We start from the raw sequence: 15,250 nt of genomic DNA, 5'->3' as shown, positions 1-15,250 counted from the left end.
CAGATAATAACAATAGTTTATTTATATAATATAGACATAGAGAGAAACCTTCTACAAACATTAACATGTATTACTGGCACGGGAAACCTTAAATTACAGTGAACTTGGCACACCACTTCTGAAAGGTTGCCGACCCGACCCCTGGTATAGAGTGACCATATGTTGTACTAAGATTCTCCTGCTTTTTTTTTTCCCTGTGAGTCAGTATAACTTTTGCCAGCCCAGAAGTTGGGCAGCCAATGTTTTACGTTTTCACAATGTTTTCTCCAACTTTCATAAAGTAAATACATAGTTAATATGAGTTAAAAATGCCAGGGACACTTCTTTGTGAAGAATCTGTGCAGCAGATCATGCCCATAGACAATCCAGAAAAGAAATTTGAGGTTGAATTTTTTAATGTTGTGATGGATAAAGCAGTATCTGCTGTTGATGAAAGGTTTAATACCTTGCAAGTACACCATGAACAGTTTGGATTTTTGTATGACATAACTAAATTCAACGAAATAGGAAAACAAGAGCAACTAATGACAAAGTGCAAGAACCTAGAGAGCCTCCTGAAACACGGTGATAGTTTTGATTTAAATGGACTTGAACTGTACGAAGAATTGAGTACACTGTCATCAATGTTGCCACATGCAAAATCAGTGATGGACATTGTACAGTTTATTCATACCCGCAAACTTGTTGACATATATCCTAATGTGTACATTGCCACTCGTATTCTACTGACAATTCCTTTAACAGTAGCGTCAGGAGAATGGAGTTTCTCAAAACTAAAGCTCATTAAAAACTATCTCCGCTCTACAATGAGTCAGGAACGCTTAACTGGTCTTGCTATTCTTGCAATCGAACAAGACACGACTTTGTCTTTGTCATACGATGACATTATTACTGATTTTGCAGCCAAAAAAGCCAGAAAGATTGCTTTTAATTAAAAACAAATCTTTGTTTCAATACCTCTTCATATAAATTTCCAATAAAATTTTGATAAATTAAAAAAAAAATTGCATCATTCTGTCATCAGAATTTTTTCTACAGTGCTGCTTCTTTAGTGCTAGTCCATCAGCATTACAGTGTGCTTAATTAAGTTAAACTGGTTTTAATAACGTGAATGTGGCAAGTTTTCCAATTCTGTAAGCTTATGTTTGTGTTGCTAAGAGCAGATCAGGCACAGGGGCACCAGTTTAATAATCTCGCCTAGGGCACCATAAATCCTAAGGCCGGCCCTGGGGCAGACTCCTAAGTCTGGCTCCCTCAGGGTTTGTGTTTGTCCCTATGGCTGCGGAACCTAGGTGGGGCAGCAGAGATCCTGAAGACTTCTTAGCATATATGCAAAGATAGAGAGAGAGTTAAAACTTTCTCATCAAAGTGATTGTAATATGTTTTATGGAAAGAGATGATTTCTACCTCTTCATTGGTTGGAAGAAGGAATAGACCAGCAACCACAGATAAAGTACTTTCAACCAGTTACATCCCAGAAAGCATAGAAATGATGCCATTATAAACTATTCTAAAATATAAACCTATGTTCATGCCTTGCTTTCAGATTAGTGGTTCCTCTGAAAATGCAGAGCCCAATCCTGCAAAGTGCTGCGCACCCTCAGCTGGCATTGCACCTAGTGAAAGTTTAGAGGGTTCAAGCACCTTGCATATTTTTCAGCTGTGACACACCCTTGGCATTAATATCTCTGCAAAGTCCTGCAGAGACAGTTGCACCCATCTGCCAGTCTCAATGTCTCAGAACATTTCCAAATAAATAACCTGAGCCAGTTCTTCAGCTGTTGTAAATCCGCTTCATTGATGTTAATAGGGGCTATGATGATTTCTACCAGCTGAGCAACTGTGCCACGCGTATAGTGGTGATGTTTTGGCTAAAGCCATTTTCAGATTTATTTTTTATTTTTTGTAACAATAAAATGATGTATTACAGTGATGATTTTCAAGGCCATGGGAAGTACATTGGCAAAGTCAAGGGACAAAACCCAGGTCTCCAAATTCCCAGTCCCATGCCCTAGCCACTATATAGTTCTTGCTCTTCTTTGCAGTTGATTAGGTGCCTTGCTGCAGCTTAAGTTTGGCAATGAGTCAACTACACTGCCATTTGTTGCTTCGTTGTGCCAAGAATGTTATTCCATAATTAACTCAGTTTTGCTCATTTAGCAACACCAGCATAAATGCTGATTTTTATCTATAATCCTTTAGTAATATAAAGTGCCATGGGAGGATGTCAAGTACTGTGTATTTTTATAGCTTTTAACTCCTGTTTTTTCTCTCTCCTGCTGGTAATAGTCTTTCGGATGTTTGAAAATAGCCATTTTCCAGCTGAATTTTCCTTTCCAAGTTAGCAAACTCTGAGCTCTCCATGTTTCTTGTCGATGTACATTTGAGAGCTTCACTGTGGGACGCAGACATCTCCAAAATGTGGGATATCAGCCAAGGAACTTTTCTTCCTGTTTCTTTCTTCTGCTTTCCATTTTGTCTGTGTATTTGTGTATATTTATGTACACGTAAAAATATGGATCATCAGAGTGGTTTTCCTGCCTAGGAAACAAAGAAGTTAATCAGCTCCAGTGTCTCCCTACTATCTAATGTAATCTATTTATTTATAGGCCTCCCTGCATCACTGTAGTATATTACTGCTGCTGCTGAGGTGCAATGCAAGCGGGCTGTGTCAACCCATTGTGGCTGTAAATCTCCCTCCTTCTGCTTGCTCCCTGTTGCTGTTAAAGACTGTAAAATGAAAAGGGGCATGTTTAGGTGGAAAATGGCAGCCAAACTGAGCTGACATGACAAACCCTAGCTTGCCTGCAAGTGATCCTAGCCTCAGTGCAGGCTGGACACCTGCAGAGAAAAGAAGTAATTGCTTGATCCTGGCCGTTTCCACTGGCTTTTCTTTATGGAGCCACATAAAGGAATGATGAATTAGGGGAATCACTTGCTTTGTGTTAACATTAAATATTTGAAAAGTGGTCTATCTGTGAGAGGTCATAGGAACTGCATTTATGTGTGTGTGAGAAGCGTGGTGTTTGTGATGATTGAGATTCTTTAGCCACAGAGAGCCAAAAAAAGCAAGATGCTCAGGACCATTTCAGTTACGGTTCATTTAAAAATATTTGCTCTGCATAAGTCTGTAAATATTTTCTTTAAAAATGAAATGGATAATGCAGTTAATTGATCCCTGAAGGATTAATATTGCAGGGGCTTTAGTCCTGCTTTTTGTTTTAAAAGAAAAAATCTGAATGCAGTCTTGGCTATGGACTTGCTATCACTGCTTCTATAATATTAACAATAATTTATAATTATATAAAGAGAGACCATATTCAGTGCTTAATTTGTAATGAAAGAGGTGCCTGGGCTCAAGCAATTATGTCTGGCTCAGACAATTATTTTACTTTCATAACTGATACAGCAAGCCCAGAGATGCCGGGGCTATGAACTGCCAAGCCTAGAGGTGTCGAGGCTCAGCCCTGGCAAATCTTGGCACAAATTAAGCCCTGACCATATTTGAAGGCATAAGCACAATATAGCAGAGGTGAGATTGAAATTTCCAGATTTCTGGGTGCTTTGTTTCTCAAACTTAATGTGACATTAATCCCAGTGTTTTTCATTCAATTTAATATGCAAGCTTTAGCATAGGAAGACTTGATAGCTACACCGACAGTTAAGGGTCACCAATTTAAAACCCTGTTTTTGGTTGCTTATAACATTGCCAAATGGCAACTGTTTGGGCTGAAATTTTCCATGATGGGTTTCTGCCTCAGGCTGAATTTTTTTCCAGATGTTTCCGCTAAAGCAGTTTAGCTATTTCCAATAACAAAGTTAGGGAAAATACATTGTTTTGTCCATATTCATTAACAAAATTATTATAACATATTGATTGACAAGCTGCAGCACCTCCATGCATTGAAGCAGTGACTTGAAATTTGGTAGAGGTGGTCACCATCATTCAGTGATACGCCTGTTGCCATTCCTGTAAAATTTTGTTCCAAATTAGCCAAACTATAAACCTTTGAAAATCTCAGTTCCCACATGCTTAGTGCAAGTTTATTAGATGCTAGCAGCATTATTCTTTGATTATTCCATCCTTACTGAGCATGCTCAGTCCCAATACATCTACTCAGTTTGCATGCTTGTGCACCATCCCACAGAGCCTGTATGCTCCAGCCAAGGGACTTGCCCTGCAATTGCTTCTCATGACTGCCAGGGGCCACTAGTGCTGGGCACAAGAGCTGAGAGCAGGGAGATTGCCTCCTGTTGGCTCTCCAGTGAGAAGAAGGAACAGCCTGACTTGAATGTCTGGAGGTGAAGAGTATAGTAGGGAGGCTGAAGCTGTGGTGGGTGTGGGGACAGGAACAGGGACTGGAACTGGGAATGGGGAATAAGAGCAGAAGGGGAACAGACATAGGAGCCTGGGGAGGATAGGAACAGACTGGAGCCAGGGACAGAAGGATTCTGTGCACTGAGAGTAGCAGGGATCCTGTGGAGAAAATACTCTATGATCATATAATTAGACTGAATCATGCATATGCACAGGTCTGACCGGCAACCTTCATTCTGAAATTTCCTAACTTCTGAGAGCTTAACTTTACAACTGTAATGCTCTTTTAATTTATTTTTAATGTAATCTATGTATGGTTTCTGTTCTGTTTATATATGCTAATATATAAATATATGCTAATTTTTACATGGTGATAGGAAGCTACCTAAAGAGCAAGTTTCAAATACACAGAAAAGCAAAAATTTTAACCAGTTGTCTTTCATTTGGCCAGATTTTCCTCCGCACTCAACAGTAATAGACTCAAGAAACAGTTTCCAGGGTGAGTGTAGCACAATTACAAATGCATCTCCTGAGCTATTCCATTGCGAGAGTGAGCTGCTGTCTAGAAATGCTGGAGACCTTTGCCACAGATTACCAAACGGATTACTTGAAATCAACCAGGAATTACTGCAGTCTGGAGTCATTTCTCTATGTGGTATGTAATTACAGATAACAAGGTGCCTGATGATAAATGAAACATAAACACACACATGCATAGTATATATACACAGATCTCTTAAAGATAACCAAGCTAAATTGATTGCCATAGAAAAAGTTATTTTCAGAAGATATTAGTGTCAGCTGGTATGAACTGACAACTCCATTCAATGGAGCCAAGCCAATTTACACCAACTAGATATCTTGCTCATCAAAATCACTAGTAGGAACTTAAATACATAGGAATGATCGTCACACTGATTAAGAAATTTTATGATCACAATCTATATAATAAGGTAAATGCAGGGGATGGAAAATCATTGATTTTCACTTTTAAGAGTTTCTGCATTGTCGTTTTCCAGACACACACACTTCAAAATTGCACGTTCTCAGTCATGCTTTCTCAAAGGCTTTTCTTTTTGTGTTTTATTTGGTTAGGAAGCCGGGACCGGGGTGGCAGAGCAGTGGTGCAAGTCTGCACAAGAAATACCATCTGGTCAAGTGAACATTCCACAACTACAGAGCTTGCTCGTCTTCTGATGTATTTCTATAGCATTCCCAGGTATGAAGAGGGCTGGGCTGGTCATTTTTCAGGTGATACAGATGTTGCGATCACAGTAACAGCTGATTCTTCATTAAGGCCCCAGTCCTGCAATTTACATTGCCCTGGTGGGATGTTGTACTCACACAGAGCCCCATTGAAGTTGTGTGGGTCTCTGCAAGTATCACAGACTTGTGCATTGTAAATTGCAGAATCAGGGCTTAAGTTTGCAACCAGGTTCCGTTATAAACTGTCGTTTTTAGCTACTCAAAGATTTTGGCTAGGGAAGTTGGTTTGGATGAATTGCCAGCTTTACTTGGCTGCGCTGTTGTTTTATTGCCGTTAAATAACTGTCGTTATTCGACGTGTGGTTTGTCTAACATACCATTGTGTCCTTCTGGCTCAAAAATAGCTTCTTACTATCCTATCAAATATCTGCATATTTAAATATCCTTAAAAATCCTTGCAGAAAGCTGTATTTGAACAAAATTACACAAAATTAACTATTTAGGTGTCTAATTGTGACGGCTAGTGTGTTTGAACAGTTTGCCCTCTGGTGGCTGGTTGCAAATTAGGCACATCAGACTAGTTCTTTCATAGTGCACTGTGGCATTTGGCATTGGTTTTCTTTCAGCTCATGTACTGGGGCTTGTGTATTTGGACCTAAAGGACTGGCGATCTAGTCCAGGCTTGTGTGATTAATCTAGTAATGATGTTGTTTCTGTTTGCAGCAATGGTTTTGTTGTTCCAAAGTACACAGTTTTATTCACCAAAGTGCAACAATGTTTTTGAGTTGAGGGTTCTTAAAAATTACCTTACTATAGACCTATTCCGGTATCAGCTCGCTAGTTAAGATTGTATCCAGGTTTCAGTTCTAGTCCCTGTATTCACTCCCTTTATAGCTTTTCACACAAGAAATGGTTTTGGGATTTAATTTCAGGGTATGTAGAAATTATTTAAGTTTGAAGGGGGGTTGTCAAGCCATTAATAGATGACAGAGGCTTAAAGGTGCACTTGTACATTTTTTACAAAAAATGCCTGCTTTTTGAAGTCCCTCTAGGCTAAAAAAGCTTAACTGTTAAACTTCAGTCTTTACATATAGTAAAATACCATTAACATCTAGGACTTAACACTATTTAAAATAACTTTTTTAAAGACTTATTTACAAAAATTGGTTTTGTTTCATATATTGATGCACACTTTATAAAGCCCATGTGGCCTATGGGACATTGAATAAAGGAACAAGATCCCTGTGTATCACCCCTCCACTTCACAGGATGGGGAATGTGAGGAACTGATGGCATTTCAAAGCTTTCCCATTAAGAAGAGATATCCCCTAAGTTGTGCAAGGCAGTATGAGGTCAGGGCACCTAGTGATCCTGATCCTGTGATCTCCTAAGCTGCCAGTTAGAAGGAAAAGAGCAGGAGCCAGGAATATTGTGCAACTCTTCAATCTTGAAGATTAGGGAGAGGCAGTGGGGTGGTGAGGAGAGCCAGAGACCTGAAGAGCTCTTGAGATCTGCGACCTATGTGTGTTGAATGATGTAGATGAATATGGACATATGATCTGTATCTGGAAAGTTTCTGTATCTGACTCAGTAATGGGAGGGTGAATAGGGAAGGTATAATGAGATTTTTCATTCTGTAAAGAAAGGGTGGATGGAGTACATTGGTCTTTTGTGCCTTTGGAAAGGGGGTTATTTCTGGATTGTATATGGAGATTAATATGTGATAGGTTGTCATCCTTTGATCATTGTGGGTAGGTAGGATGTGGAAGGATCAAGTCTCTGCTCTATATAGCAAAATATAGAGGTCTCTAGGTAATAACAGGCAACTGAACTGGGGATGGTATGTGATTGGTTCTGTTATCTGTGGGAGGGGGAAGTTTGCATTTTGTGAGATTTCACAGTTTAGATGTGAAATGCATACAGTGTAAGGGGATATGAGTTTAGAAAGGTTTCTAGTGAATAGGTTGAGGCTGGGGGCTGATTATGTAGCAGTGTTAAATTTGTCAAATATGCAGTGTGATATTTTATGTTTACACTTATTTTTAAGAGATTTTATGCACTGAGAGTGTATTTGAGTATCTGTTACTTCTTTTCAATGTTCCCTTAAGTTAAAGTTAACAAGATTTTTTTGTTCTGTTAATACTTGTTAGCTTTGGCCATTTTGATAAGTTTCAAGTATAACAAAACTTGTCAGTGAAACAAATACATTTTGTTAGAATAAACTGGAAAATGTGTTTCTAGTTGTTTTCTTCTGTCTCACATAAATTTAACAATGCCATTCTCACTGTTGGGAATAGCAGAGCGTCAAAATGCTTGGAGTATCAGCCCAGTTTGGATAGACATTCAAAAGGATGGCGCTAAACAATTTTTTGTTTTTATTAATGAAAAATTCCCTTGTATGTAATTAGGCCCTGCTTCAGAAAGCACATAAGTACATGCATAACTTTAAGCATGTTGCTAAGTCTCATTGACTTCAAACTACAAATGTGCTTAAGCGCTGTCCAGAATAGGGATGCTTTTCTGTATCTGGGCCTTAGAAATTGTATCTATATGTATTAGAATATGTATAGCGCATGGCAGTGAAAAATGTATTAGAACTGGAGTTTATAGGTTGATTCCCTGCCTGGAGTAAATTTATAAGATGATACCCCCATCCCTGGAAATGAGGAGTTACAATTTGGGAATCGTGTTGGACTTATTCTTTGCATTTACCTTTCTTCATTACTCATTCAATTTCTTTTTGGTCTTCCCTGTTGTTTTCTATAAATAGGAAAAGGTCTCTAAATTTCTGTCCTCAATTTTGTATGCACAGATCACGTAGATCAAAAGTGATTTGATTTATGTTTATAAAACTGTGCATACAATTTACAGAGATCACAGTGAGTCTGCTTTGCAAATGTGACCCTTCATGTATAACACTGATTACATTTATTCTGTGAAAAGAATGCAGGGTGCAATCCTGTACCAGGAAACATTGCAATGACTTCTGCAGCTATTTATGGAGTGTTTCCTGCAGCTGCTTTCAGTGTTTCTGTAATTTGACTACTTTAATCTTTGATATCACAGATCTACAGTTTGACCTAGGAATATTTTCGCTGGTTTTAATAAGAATAGTTATAGAGGGTTTTTTCTGCTTTTCTTTTGTCTTTGTTTGGTATCTTCAGGTATTGTGGTCTACTCAGCATATGTGCACTGGGTATAGAATGTATACTTTAGTGTGGCTAATAGCCCAGTAAGCTACTCTTGCTGCTCAGGCTACATATTTCCCCCTTTTTAATTTCTTGCTCTCCTCTGCTAGTGGGAAGGAGGTAGGTCTCCTGTGAGGCTAGTGTCAGTCCAATGGTCAGGTAACAGGGATGTTCAGGGGTGCAACAGACTCCTTTTGAAGACTGTGTTACCTAGAGCAGTGGTTTAAATGGACAAGGATCAAGAGTTCATCTGGCACCTTTAAACTCCGATATCTCCAAACTGTAAAATATTGGAAATCACCCCAAAGTCCAACTGAAAGGATGTGCACTGATTTCAGCAGTGTTCCAAAGTAGAAGGTACTTGGCATTTTTCATTATATTACCTACTTTCATCCCAAATTTGAGAATTAAGTTCTTTGCGTGGTGGCCTCAGACTCTGTCCTGTTATATGTTGTAAAATATGAATGCTGTTCCTAGTACTGTGAAGCCAGAATTTTAATGTCAATTTAGTCATCTTTATATCTCTGAATATGAATGAGTTCACAAATTATGGGGAAACATGGGACATCAAAACATGAGGAGAAATGCACAGACTTCATTATCCTTAGTCAAAAATAGAAGACAGTGAGGGCCCTTAGGGGTATGTCTCCACTGCACCTAGGAGCGAGCCTGGCACCATAGATTTGTGGTGGTGGTGCTCATGCTAGCATGCTAAAAATAACTGTGAGATGGTGCTTTGACATTGCAACTCAGGCTGGAGCCTGGGCTCTCAAGCCTGTGGGGCAGGAGGTGGGGCCTTGAGAACCTGAGCCCCAGTGTCAAAGCACCATCTACACAGCTATTTTTAGAGCACCAGCATGAGTTTGTTACTCAGGCTGGAAGGCACAGTCCCAGATGTAGTGTAGACACATGCTAGAGGGCTCACATATTATTTAAAGGGATGCGAGCCAGTTCCTGTACACTACAGATAGTGAGTTTTGTAAATGAAAACCTCATAAAGTAGGGGGCTTTCTATTCCATTTTCATCAAGAAGCATATCTTAGTCAATAGCAGTTGTAGAATCCAAGTAAAAATCCACAAGTGAAAAAAGGTTTAAATTGAGTAGGAACTGTGGTGCTGTTAGGTACGAATTACTGTCATGACATTTGGGGATTTTACAAAAAGAACTTAAATAAATAAGGCTCCTGCTTTCCACAATGGGGAAACCTCTGGAATGGACAAGCAGAACTTACTGAATTGTCTCTTTTACTTTCCACTGTGCAAAATTGCAAAACGTAAGACATATTTTTCATTACATTAAAGCAGTACAGCGCATAAGGAACACACTTGCAGTAATTCCTCAAGTTTGTATCAATTGAGAAATCATATTGGCTCAGATCATTTGCTCCCATGGAAAAACCCATAAAAAGAGGGATTGCTAGGGCGGAGGGAGGGTCCCCAAGCCTGGCAGATCCCAGCTGAACTCACTAACCCCACAAGTGGGACTACTTGAAGGAGTGAAGTTTCTAGTGTGTAAGCATTCACAGGATTAGTGCCTTAGTTCCATCACATCATAGCCAGTGTAACTTTTTTTTAAATCACTTAAAATTCAACATTTTTAAGGGGTTTTTTTTAGTTTTACAGGTTCAAATGGATCAATTTTTTCATTATTTTTTCAATTTGTTTTCTAAAATTGTTTAAATTAAAATGTAATCAAAATTTGTGTCACAAACCTAGTTTTCAGTAGAATGAAAAATGCAATTTTTTTATTTAAAAAAATTGATCAAAAAGTAATGAAAAATGTTGTGAAAAATGAAAATTAAGAAATCAACCATTTTTAATAAATCTTTTATATTTGAAAGACCATTTTTCAATAAAAAAATTATTAAAATTTCTGAGAGCTCTAATAATTGTGACACAATTTTTTCATATGGGGAAACAGACGAAATTATATCTAAGAAATTACATCTAAGTTTATAAGTAATGGACCAAATTTTAAGTCGTTTCCTCTGTGCATGCACACGTGTAGGCTAGTGGGTGCAAATTCAAACAATACTGTGACTTATGGAGAACTTTTTGTACAGTTTTATTTGTACAACAAAAAACGAGGATGATTGAAAATTGGCCAGATAGGAAAATTGGCAACATTTAACATATCTTGTAGGTCTTGTTCTGTGCCTTTATACATACTAATAAACATAGTAAAGGTGCTTTTAAAGTACTATTTATAGAGTGAGAATTTTGAAAAGTTTCCAAAAGTTAATATAAAATAAATAAACCTACGCAGCTTGAATTAAACATCAAAGCATTCCAAATATAAAATATAATCCTGTGAGATAATTATCTTTCTGCTCAATGTTGGACAAATAGTTCTGCTCAAAATACTTTTAAAAGAATTCCCCATGAATTAGCGGATACATGAACGTCATAACTCAGGTATTAGGGGATGTTTTTGACATTTTTTGTATAGTTTAAAAAATACAGTATTACTGACCAGTGGTCGTCACACAACTTCCACAAGCATATGGAGGGCCCTGTCCTACCCTAATTCAAAGCAGTGGCATATTTGGTAAACGTAGCAGGCCAGATTATCCCTCACAATAAGCCATATATTGCTGTACCAAAGAGGCTGGATAGCTGACTGGCCTCTCCAGCTGAAATTTCCTTGTTTAAAGGAATCCTCAGTTGGCTAAGAAATCCCCTGAAGTTCTCACCAGCTGGTCTAGTTTAGAGCAGTCCTGAAGAAACCAGGCCACTACAGAATAAATCCCAGAATCAGTGACCCAGAGGTATTTTCTTTGTTTGGGTGCAGATGAGAATCTAGTTTAGTATAACAACATAAGAACGGCCATACTGTGTCAGACCAAAGGTCCATATAGCCCAGTATTCTGTCTTGCAACTGTGGCCAATGCCAGGTGCCCCAGAGAGAATGAACAAAACAGGTATTCATCAAGTGTTCCATCCCTTGTTGCCCGTTCACAGCTTCTGGCAAACAGAGGTTAGGGACTCCATCACTGCCCATCCTGGCTAATAGCCATTGATGGACCTATCCTCCATGAATTTATCTAGTTCTTTTTGGAACCCTGTTATAGTCTTGGCCTATGTTTATCTACCACTGCAGAAAAATGTCCCTCCACTTTCAAGGAAGTCCACTTTGGCACATAACTCCAGAGAAATTAATATTTCTATGTAACAAAACTTTTTGTTTCTATTTTGTATCCAACTATACAGACTCAAAAACCAAAGAAAAATACACTTAGGGCCATACTGCCCCGGGCTTGTATGTGAAGGGGACAAAGAGCAGGGATAGAAGCAGTTGCGGTGCTCACGGAAGCCAAGAGATTGCTGTCTCTTTTTGCTCCGAGGGCCATACATCATCCCCTGAAGGACCATGGCCCCTCTCAACTTTGATCCCACACCTTGCCAGATGCATTGCGGTGCATTCCCCTGTATGCCAGGGAGCTTAGGGTGGGGTTGTATCTTTCTTTGGGTCTGAGCCAACAGCCCAGTGAAGTCATTGGAAGTCCTTAAGTTGATTCAGTGGGCTTTGGATCAGGCCTTGAGTCACAGTCCCTTCCCCGCCACTTCTTCCAGCAGTGTGGCTCTGCATCACCCTCTGCTTGGGTGGTGCCTGTAACTGTGCCTCTGTGGGTCACAACTGAGAATACCAAATTCAGGACAAACTGCTGAGAAATAGGGCAGACCCACCCCAAAACTGGTGGCTATTATCCCATAAGATATAGCAAAGCAGCCACAAAAGTAAACTTCTGTTTCACTACACTGGCTAACAAGTCAGAAAAGCAGTTTCCTTAGGCATTCCAATCCTTATATCGCCACCGAAAACACTAGATTTAAAGATGAATGGTTCTTTAAAAACCAATTTAATCAAATAAAAGGTTCTTCTGATCCCAGAGGACCAGCCACACACCCAGGTCAGTATATAACTCAGATCTTACCCAATAATCACGTTGTTGCCAATCTAGATATTAGATACTAAAAAAGGTTTATTTATAAAAAGAAAGAGAGGTGAGAGTTAAAATTGGTTAAAGCAATCAAATACATACAATTGCAAAGTTCTTGTTTCAAGCTTGAAGCTGTGATGGAATAAGTTGCTGGCTTAAGTCAAGTGTCTGGTTGCTTCCAAAGGTCCTCAGTCTCTCAGTTAGAATGCTCCCATTAGTATAAGTCCATAGTCCAGAGGTATGAGCAGGAAAGAGGCAAAACGGAGATGTTTCCTGGGCCTTTTATAGCTTCTGCCAATTGAAGGGCATCTCATTGTTCTCACTGTGGAAAATTACAGGTAAAAGATGGTGTTTGCGGTCACATGGGCAAGGTGCATGTCCATGCATGATTTCACTTAGTCATGGCAGGAAAGTCCATTAAGTATAGATAGGCATCTCCCATGGTCCATTGTGAGTTAGGCTAAATATCTTGTGGGCGTTACCCCAAGAGCAAACATTTGAAATCCAGATATAGAGCCAATACTTATAACTTCAAATACAAAAATGATTCATGCATACAAAGAGCATAATCATATTCAGCAAGTCATACCCTTTCCATAGACACCTTTCTTGACATACTTTGTACAAGATTTGTTGCAATTATGTAACAGTAGTAGCAGGAATGATCTACATGATCATATTTTAATCAGATAATATCACAGTGCCTAATTGGACAATCTAACTCTTGCCTGTTACAGAAAAGTTGTATAAAATTTCGTAGAGACAAAACCAATAAGGTTCTACAGAACTAATTGTAAAACGTGTAGATTGTAATAGAGAATGTGGTCTTTTCTCTCAGGATGGTGGAGGAAGGGAACTGCAGAAAAGATATAATTTTCTATTCACATCTATAAGATATTTTTGCATGGGGAGGAATTAGTGCTCCTATTAAAGTGAATGGGTAGTTTACTATTGGCTTAAATGGAAGCTAGATTGAGCCAAAAATCTGTACTTTCCCACTACAGGGCATAATACATTAATGTTTGATAGCTGTATCCACTCACACTGCAGTGAGGGTGCCTTAATGTTTAATAGTATAATTCCTTTTTTTCCCCTCTGAACTTCCTTCATAACCCTGATATTCTTTGAATGTACTGTTTGCCTTGGAATGGCCCTGGCTTTTTAAAGTAATGTTTAGTTGTTCATTGTGTATATATGTCATTAATGCCTTTAAAGGTAATTGCTGTTTATACTTAGTGTAAATATATGTAACCCAATATTTAGATTATATAATTACAGCGTGTAAAGATGAGTCTGGAGGATGGTAAAACAGCTTTTAAACAAAATTTGAAACAACATATTTCACGTGTGCAACAGCTGAAAGGTCAAATCCTGTGCAGGTGGTCTCAGAAGAGGGGTGGGAATCGTACCTCCTTTTTGCCTTTTCATTTAATGCTAAAACTTTTTATGGATCTAATAATTTTCCCGAAAGCCAAGCAACTCCTACACAGTTTAACTCAGAATAAATGTTTACATCTAGCTGATAAAACCCTCACACTAGGGAAAGCATTTCAGTTACACCAGTCTATCTGAAAAATAGGGATATTACCATTTGACATGCCAGCACAAGGCATCAGTCTGCCATGCAATTAGTTCTTCATGAGCGGGAACTCATTTCAGCTTAGTATTACCGTTCCAGATCATTTTCCCCACCCACAGACCTTATGCAGAGAAAACCCTCTACACACAAATCTGCATGTTTTCATGAGAAAAGTGACCCCAACCATTGGCTGACACCATCAGCCCTATCTCCATACTCTCAGAGAGCCTTCTCCAGGGATAGAGATCTGGACATGGATGGGGGGCCAATGTCTAGGTGCATCATTACTCCCCCGCCATAAACCCGGAGGGTATCTATTGTGGCTGTGTTATCTTAACCAAACAGCCATTCCATACAGGGGAAACTCCACTTTTAAGGCATGTGGGGGAGACAGAGTTCTAGATACAGTGGACAACTGGAGAGGGAGCCATGCTGACAGGAGAATGGGAAGGACCATAAGTAATCTAGAGACAACACAACGGCAAATTGTTCATCCCTGACATTATGATTTGGAGAAAACTCTGAGAGGGAATCACAAGTTTTTTCACCCCTGACCTCCTAGAACAGATTTTTTAATAAGAGGAGCTGACCATAATCGTTTTCTGCATGATATATGGTCTGCTGCTTTATTTCTGACTGGAAATAAAATAGATTTGTTCTAGGTGGCCCCATCATCAACCTGTTTGTTTGCTAAATGTTTATAAAATTGTGTCCAAATACTTTTATCAAGAGGAAATGCAGCTTAGGAAATATCTGCCTCTCTGTTTCTAGGAAGGAAGTACGTGATCTGGGGCTCGTTATTTTAGTGGATGCTCGTAAGTGCCAGCCTAGTCCTGGTCTTTTCAAAGCTTTCACAGTATTACAGGTAAGTGCTAGTGTTTATGGTGCATTGTTTAAGAGCACAAAATAAAATACTAGTGTTTTTTTTTAAATTATTGTTGTTATTATTTGTATTGTGATAGCACCTACAGGCCCCTAATCAGGTACTGGGGTGTTGTTTTCCTGGGTGCTGTGCACA

The 15,250-nt window shown here is 38.9% G+C and overlaps 1 protein-coding gene across 7 annotated transcripts in view; it reads left to right on the top strand.

Annotated features, from left to right (window-relative positions):
• Positions 1–15,250, top strand: part of PLEKHG4B (pleckstrin homology and RhoGEF domain containing G4B) — a 213,438-nt gene that overhangs the window by 137,235 nt on the left and 60,953 nt on the right. For all 7 annotated transcript variants that reach the window (XR_003998924.1, XM_030551545.1, XM_030551540.1 and 4 more), the window contains 3 exons: positions 4,770–4,973; positions 5,414–5,537; positions 15,004–15,097. Coding sequence is in view for 6 of the 7 variants with exons in the window: in XM_030551545.1 (XP_030407405.1) it covers positions 4,770–4,973; positions 5,414–5,537; positions 15,004–15,097 (422 nt within the window). In the remaining variant the exon portion in view is untranslated. The remainder of the gene's footprint in view (positions 1–4,769; positions 4,974–5,413; positions 5,538–15,003; positions 15,098–15,250) is intronic.

Source organism: Gopherus evgoodei, chromosome 2, assembly GCF_007399415.2.
Source record: "Gopherus evgoodei ecotype Sinaloan lineage chromosome 2, rGopEvg1_v1.p, whole genome shotgun sequence".
NCBI classification, from domain to species: domain Eukaryota; kingdom Metazoa; phylum Chordata; order Testudines; family Testudinidae; genus Gopherus; species Gopherus evgoodei.
The sequence above is the reverse complement of the archived record's forward strand: the minus strand, read 5'-3'. Positions and strand labels throughout refer to the sequence as shown.